Source organism: Syngnathus leptorhynchus, chromosome 19, assembly GCF_054491065.1.
Source record: "Syngnathus leptorhynchus isolate UIUO chromosome 19, UIUO_Slep, whole genome shotgun sequence".
Classification (NCBI taxonomy): Eukaryota; Metazoa; Chordata; class Actinopteri; order Syngnathiformes; family Syngnathidae; genus Syngnathus; species Syngnathus leptorhynchus.
In genome coordinates, this window is record NC_141213.1 from 3018262 (window position 1) to 3026284 (window position 8023).

At 40.4% G+C, this 8023-nt stretch overlaps 1 protein-coding gene across 10 annotated transcripts; it reads left to right on the forward strand.

Moving 5' to 3' along the window:
• The first annotated feature begins 1588 nt into the window (after positions 1-1588).
• Positions 1589-5455, forward strand: cbln2b (cerebellin 2b precursor). Of its 10 annotated transcripts, none has more exons than XM_085939616.1 (5): positions 1589-3077; positions 3179-3295; positions 3380-3468; positions 4364-4483; positions 4589-5455. In XM_085939616.1, the coding sequence occupies exons 1-5, from the start codon at positions 2906-2908 to the stop codon at positions 4784-4786; spliced, it is 696 nt and encodes a 231-aa protein (XP_085795742.1). In that variant the 5' UTR covers positions 1589-2905; the 3' UTR covers positions 4787-5455. The 10 variants fall into 10 exon arrangements, with proteins under 10 accessions (XP_085795742.1, XP_085795748.1, XP_085795749.1 ...); XM_085939622.1 differs by having other exon boundaries at positions 1589-3033; XM_085939623.1 differs by having other exon boundaries at positions 1589-3028.
• The last annotated feature ends 2568 nt before the right edge of the window (positions 5456-8023 follow it).

Here is an 8023-nt window from a genome sequence, read left to right on the forward strand (position 1 = left end):
AATCATTTCCGGGTCATGAGACTGACTTCCGCCTCCAATTAAGAAAACTTAAGACAAACTATGAGAATTGAAAATAAGAACAATAAGCCTACACGCAATCGTTTCGAACAATTTTTTGTTCTCGCAGGGCGGAAATATTTGTATGAACGAAGTTAAAAAAGCGAACGTATCAGGTAAGCAAGAAAATGCTTGAAAAAAAAGACATAATTTGGAAAAATGTGTTTTAATGTTTGTATACAAAACTGCTGGTTCTTAACTGCCTATTATTCAAGACTATATTTTGTTTTCTGCCTTGTTCAGAAAAAATAACTGAGTGATTCCTTCTGTGCATACTGTTCCATAATTACTATTAATTTTATTATTAGGGAACCATTGAGTTTTTCAAGAGATGGTTTAATGGCTGGACAGCACTACCTGGAAATTGATGTCAAACTTATGGCAAAATCAACCAGAGAAGGCTTTCTATTGTTTACATTCTGGGTGAGTAAAAACAAAAACAAAACTAAAGACAAAAGGTAAGTTGAGTCGACGTGGATCAGTTTGCCTCATGTAATTGTCAGGAGTATTTTTGGTAGCATGGTGCTGTCTTGTAATTCCATCTATTCCTGATTTAGAATCAAGGTCGTGCTTGTCATGTCATTAATGAAGGCGAGCGGAGAAACAAATGAAATATTTTCACACACAATAATATCAGTGTGAAAGCTTGATTCAATTAGTTTGTCACCTCGACAGTGGCGCACATTGAATTTCAAATCGCCTGGGAGGAAGTGGTCACGCTGATGTCGTAAGGAGCTCACACATAGTCATGAAAGACATATGACACGATAACTCCACTCAAGGCTTCCTTTCGGGCTAAGATGACAAGTCGTGCTAATTCAAAATGTGAGTTTTGGCCTATTATATGCACATATTTATAAGTTGACAGATGGATGGGAGGACAGATGGATTTGAAGGGGCGTGCCGACACTAAAGTAATGCTTATTAACGCGTGATGTTTTGATTGCATCTGATTGCATTTAACACACACCAGACAATATGTCCGAAACAACCAAAGGGAATAATGTGTCATCGCGTCACATATGACCTTCTATGTGGACTCATTGCATGAAGAAGAAGAAAAAAAAAAAGGAGCTAGAAAGAAACACAAAAGGCTGAGTAATTTTCCCTCCTCACACGTATAGTAAAAAAAGGCAGATGGCTGGCTTTAAGAGCCGGCAACATCATCGACCTCGCCGTTCCTGGAAGCCAGTAGGCACTGCTAGCTGTCAAGAAAAATAAACGTAACTCGGTCGTCAGTCTGGCCAATCAGCTTTCCCGAAGGACGCGCGGCTTCTTTTAGGGCAACGGCTGCCCCTGGTATGTTAATGCCACATAGGCCACATCCCTTTTGCTTGCATGTCCCCCGTACTTGACATTTGATGTTTCCCTATTGCTACGTGTCCTTCTTGAAGGCCCCGGGGCCAGTTGTGGCTCTTGGATACCTGATGTCACTCTTCCGCATGGTTTGGCAGTCGACTCTGACAGCGCAATGTTTGTCAAATCGGGTTGAGCGAGGGAGAAAAAGGGGGGGGGGGGGTCCTGCTACAATTAAGCCCAAAATTCCCTTTTCTTTGCTGTGCAAGCTACACGCAGCTTTGCACCAGGACACCGTGAGTCTTGTGTATCGAGATGATCCGTGTTCCTCCAAAACCTTGATAAGCAAAGTGTACTTTTCCCAAGCTTTAAAAAAAAAAAAAAAAACACCCTCGCTTTGATTCAAGCCCCCCAAATCACAGCACGTCGTTAAAATATATATTTTTTCTTCCTCACATGGATAAAAATCCCATTCATGCCAGAAAAAGCCCTACATATTGGTCTTCATCTATGTGCCGATCTATAAATATTCAAGCAGTCCTCGCCTTAAAAAAAAGAGACACCCCGGCTGTAATCTTGCTTGCAGCTTCATGCTTATCTGATCCCCTTTGATTCCTCTCGTCACACACACACACACACACACACACACAGCACAAGATATGTACATGGAGCTAAATTCTCATGAAATTCTCAACGGCCATATGAATGTTTAAAACACACAAATAAAGGGAGCAGCATTCAAATGTGCAAGCAGGTAAGTGTTCCCTCATTAAAAAGCCTTGCTTGTATTTGTGTTGAAACATGTTCTGATATTAAAACGTAAATTATATATATATAAGAATGATAGTAGTATGTTGTTGAACTAGTACATTCATAATTGGTATTTTGTAAAGGAAGGTTTTAGAATGTGTTAATAGTGACCAGTGGAGGAGAACTCAAAGCAACCACTGGGTGGCGCTAAAGCATCTTTATTCTGATTCCGAGCTACTTGTCAAATTGTTAACGTATACTGTACTGTACATGGATGCTCAAATGTGGTTTACGCACCCTGCAAGGTTATCCCGCGAACCCCACCCTGTATTTTGTGTTAATAAGACGCACAAATGACACAAAGCAAAAAAAACAAACGGACGTACCACCCAAACTTAGGAGAAAACACAAAACAAACAAACAAATGATGAGTTCACGCGTGTTGCTCCTTAACACTTGGAAGGTGTTACACAAATAATGGGCGTGAGTTCTCCATCGAAAGAGAGCCCGGAGACTTTGGCTGCTGCTTCTTTTTTTTTTTTTTTTTTTCTTCGTCTTCTTTGGACCAACATTTGAGCGCTCAGTTCAGTCGGTGAGAGGCAGCGGAGGAACCAGCAGCATGGAGTGCGCAGGTAGGTCTGCAATTTGATGTGGAACCTTTTTTAAAAAAAGTACCTCTTAAGGTTTAGTTTAACTAGAAAGGTTGAGAAAGAGCTAAAACAAACGATTGATTTTTATAAAGTAGATTACAAGTAGATCGGTTGTGACATTTTACGCACGGATAACGCGCTTAAATTGATTCATGAAAATGATTATCAATCGACCTACCAATGGGATTTTTTTTCTAACACAAAACATTTGGTTTTTATTTCTCAGGATGCACATCAACCTTTATGTGACTGACCTTCCCAAAAAAATAAACCAAGTAAGGTGCGCAAGAAGGAGGGGAGCGCGGAGTCAGAGAGTGTTTAAGAGTGAGCTAGAGGAAGAGAGGGAGGAGAGAAAGAGAGGAAAGTGTGGATCAGGTACTCGAGTGCTAACAAACCTCCACGGGGGCTGCCGGGTTCGAACACAGGATCAGCGACCATGGTGCCAGCGCGCTACCCGGGACTGGCCCTCCTCGTCCTCCTCCTGGGGTGCACCGTGGCTTTGTGCCTCGGTCAGAACGACACAGAGCCCATCGTGCTGGAGGGCAAGTGTCTCGTCGTGTGCGACTCGAACCCTTCCTCGGACGGAGGCGTCACCTCCTCCCTCGGCATATCGGTGCGCTCCGCAGGCGCAAAGGTGGCTTTTTCCGCCGTGCGTGGAACCAACCATGAGCCGTCAGAGATGAGCAACACCTCCATGACTATCTACTTTGACCAGGTGAAAAAAGCTTTTGGGGGAAGAATAAGTCAATCGAGATTTGAATGATATAAAGCAGCTAAAATGGTGTTACGATTTATTGAATGTTGTGCGTAAAACTGACCCTTTAAGCAAGTTACGGTAAATTGATTTACGTCCATTGTTTCATTTTACAGTCGTATCAAGTAGCTAATTCACTTTATATGTTTTGAACCGTTTTGAGTATTTATTTTCTTTTTTTTTAAAAAAGATTTAGGATGCGTAACTGGCCTTGTACGAGCTTTTTACGCTACATTTGACTGGCCGAATCTAATTTCACCTGCGGTTTAGGAATGTGTAACTGGAGAATTTATTTATGTATATCCTTTTTACTGTAACCCGAATCTAAAGAAACAGCCATTTTAATACGTTGGATCTCCTTTTCCATTTAAAGCTGCAAACCCTCTGACGCATAAAGTTATGAATTGTACACTTCATGTATAAACACTTCAGTTATGCCTCCATAACTTATTTCATTCGATATTTGTCAGTTATGACTTTGATCCAAGTGAATATTGAAAAAGCAGACACGTTAAGGCTTTTTGATGTGCGCGTAATGAGTGTTTTGTTGACACGCAGCCAAAAAAGCAACCATTTTAAGCGTTAGACTGAGTCAGGCCTAACAGGCTCTGTTTGTAAAAATTGTTTAAGCATTAATTCCTCTTCAGTAATTCGGAAACATATTTTTTATAAGCCACTTGTGTTTTGTAAAGCCCAGTGCTAAAATTAAGTGTTTTGATGCATGCTTACACATTGTGTCCTTTTGAATGTACGATAATCATTTGGAACCAAATCAAACCCGTCTTGATGCCTGAAGCACTTGGCACTGGTAAAGCCTCCCAACACACCCCAACTAATACAATATCTGTATTTACAGGTTTTAGTGAATATCGGCAACCATTTTGACTTGAAGGCGAGTGTTTTCCAAGCTCCAAGGAGGGGGATTTATAGTTTCAGTTTCCATGTGGTGAAGGTCTACAACAGACAAACCATTCAGGTGAGCATTTGTGATTTTGGCACGCAAGATCAAATGTATAAGCTCATATGGAAAGGGAAAAAAATAAAAAAAAACCTCACCCCGCCCTCTTATCCGCCCCTGCAGGTAAACCTGATGCAAAACGATTACCCAGTCATATCAGCTTTTGCCGGCGACCAGGACGTGACAAGGGAGGCGGCTAGTAATGGAGTACTGCTGATGGTGGAGCGTGAGGACCGTGTCTACCTGAAGCTGGAGCGAGGCACCCTCATGGGCGGATGGAAATACTCCACCTTCTCAGGCTTTCTGGTCTTTCCTCTATAATCTGATCTTGGATGGGGACCCTGGTTGGAACGACAACAAGAAAAAAAAAAAGCAACACCATGCAAATTTGAAACTCAAAGAACTTGTCAGCCAAGGAAGCCGATGAAATTCCTGAATGTCCATCCTCCTCCCCTCCTTCCTCCTCCCCCTCCTCTTCCTCCTCCTCACATCAGTCTCCTCTCTCTTAGTCCAATATGAAACTTGGAGATTCAAATATTCACATCCATCAACTCGTACGCTGTCAGGACGTCGTGGTGGTGTTTGGAATTTTTCACCGGCTGGGGAAACTTTGCCAAAAAAAGGACAACGTTAAAGGAAGAGAAGACATGGCACGGAAGAAGCGACGAGTTATTATGCTCTATTTTAAGTTCTGTATAGCCTTAAAGAATATATGGTTTCCGTCCAAGTGAAGTATATGGAATTATGGACAAGCTGAGACAAAGAGAGAGAAAAGCTTTCACGCCCAAAGCTGTCTTTTGCACGAACGGAATTTTTTTTTTTTTTTTTTCCTTTACGTTTTGTGCTGTCAATGGTGTTACGTTTGGATGATGAAAATAAGCCAAATTTAGGCCAAGAGAAGAAGATTTATTTATGAAAAGGAGAAGAGGCCACTGGAAACGACTTGACTTGGAGAGCCCTTTTATTTAAAAAAAAAAAAAAAAAAAAGAATTAATAATTTTTATTCTTCACATTAGTGTGTTTTACATTGCGGAACTTGCGTATAGCTTTTGATTGGTTTCATGTTGAAGTGACGTTGCTCACTAAATGTAAAATGTGGAAACAATAGAAAAATCCCTATATATGTCCCGCTTAATAAACAATATTGTATTGGATAGACCAAGCGCAGATCTTTCATTCAAATGAACGTATTGGGAACGAGGCCAAGTTTCAATCGGCAAAAGTTGATTCATATCACGTTTAATGGCATTGATACTGAACAACAGACAAATATTAAAAATGGTGCGATAGTGAGAATTAAAAAGCTTTTGTCGCGATACTCAAACTATCAAAACATTTCCATGTGCCACACACACACACACACACACACACACACACACACACGCACACATGGATGTTGAAAAAAAATAATTCAAACAAATGATTTTCATACCATATTAGCAACTTTATATTACTTGAAATGGTATTTAACATTTAAGTGTGATTCAAGCGAATCATTTTCAGAATATTTAATCAAGTGGAACCACGTCATAGCACAGAGGCAGCCATTCGGAAATTCCAAACGGCGACTTCCGATCGTCTCTGTTGTGTTTGTTGTCGGTCGATGATACTGAGCTTTTAATCTCACCTTAATGCGAGCCCTTTGGGTCAAAAGGACACAATCGTTAATGTTCGTTAGCGCTGATCTTATTAGTGTGTGACCTTTTTTTACTGCTGTAATTACACTCTGAGCCTTTTTATTCCAAGTCAGGGAATAAACACTGATCGTCTTAGCCCTGAATTAAAAAATGGCATCATAGGAGAACATCCCAATGACTTCAAACGAAACTTGAGGATTCGGGCCCGTTTCCAGTCTTTGTACCTGAACAAACTCATCCTTATTAGTTTTTACAGTTGCTCTCCTCGCTTCTATATGGCCCATGGGTCGTAGCTTCCCTACCCTGCGTTTGGATTATTAGGACCATCAAACAGACAAAGTTCCAAACAAACTCTGTTTTACTACATTGCTGACTATCAGCTGATTTACTTTTCTTACTTTTCATATAAAAACTTACAGGAAGGTTTAAAATCCACGAGACTTGATGCTCCCCAAATGATACTCTAGTGCCATTATTAAGATTTATGATATGCAGCCTGAATTGTATTTTTTTTTTTTATGCAGAGTCATCGACATTCTCGTAGAATATAAAAGCTATTTTCTTTAACTATAAACTGCATTTATTTATTTTTTATTTTTTACTGAAGTGCAGATGGCGTTTTATTCTCCTTTACAGGCTGAGTAAAGATAATTACAAAATGGGAGATGCCACGAAATAGCACTGAACTCACGCAGACTTTTAAAAGAGTATTTCTTGTCTGTCCGAGGTCTCTTAAAGACATATTTGAGGGTTGATGTATGCACATTTATGTAAAAAAAAAAAAAAAGATCGTGGCAATGTAAATGACGTAATGGAGCCATCAGACGAATGTCATGCAGGATGTTGCTAACTCATTAGAGAGCTTGTTTTAGAATCGAAACGCCCACGCTAGATTCAAGAGTGAACATCCATTTATTTTTTTTTATTTTTTTTGCGGAATGCCGATTAACACATCTGAAAACAAAACAAGACTGGGAAGCGGCAGAAATTTGCGTGGCGTGAACATCAAAACAACTCCAATTGACATTCGCCGCCGCTCATCTCAGCCATCTTGAAACATGGCATCATTTAATTACGTCGTCGCCGCCTCGTGAGAGGATAATAGTTGGCAGGTAACCTGTCATCCTTTTGCAAAAAAAAAAAAAAAAGATTTCTCGGATGACTGACTTTGTCCTCGTTACAAAAAAAAAACCTTCTACCAGATTATGAAACAAGCGAGCAATTTGTTATCAAGCATGTTTCAAATTTGTTTTGTGTGGGAGCACTTTTAGCTTGGAGTGCCTTTGTGACCTTGACTCCATTCAAGTGTGTTTTATGAATGATGAATGGACATGTGTTTAATTCTAAACCACCAACATTGAGGGGAGGAAAGGTCAAAGTAAATGCGGGGAAGCTGTTGACATGTATTGAATCTCAACCGTTGGGTTAAGAGCACCAGGCCAATTTCACGCTTTGACAAAATAGCAGAACGAATGTCTCTTTGAAAAAAATATATACCTTAAATACATACCACGGATTCAACCTTTATCCTGTAATTATTTCAAAACGTGAAGCACACTGAAGTATCCAATTTGCATGAGGGATGCAAAAAAAAAAAAAAAAAATCCATCGGAATTTTTAAAAGGCTCCGCCCACTTCTTTTATTTGGCTACTTTTGAGATGGCGCAACGACCTGGCCGACTCATACGATGGAAAAAGACACTGAAACAAGCCAGCCAGGATTATATCGTATGCGGCGGCGCTTTGTTAATAATGCATTTGTTTGGCAAACAAATACCGTACGACGACACAGACAAACATCATCAGTCACCGAAGCGCTTCTGTGAACAGGCCCATCCCCTGTGTTAGACAAAGTCTGTTTATTCTCTCCCCGCCACAGCTTGCAATATCCATACTGAAACACACAATTCCCTCAAGGAAA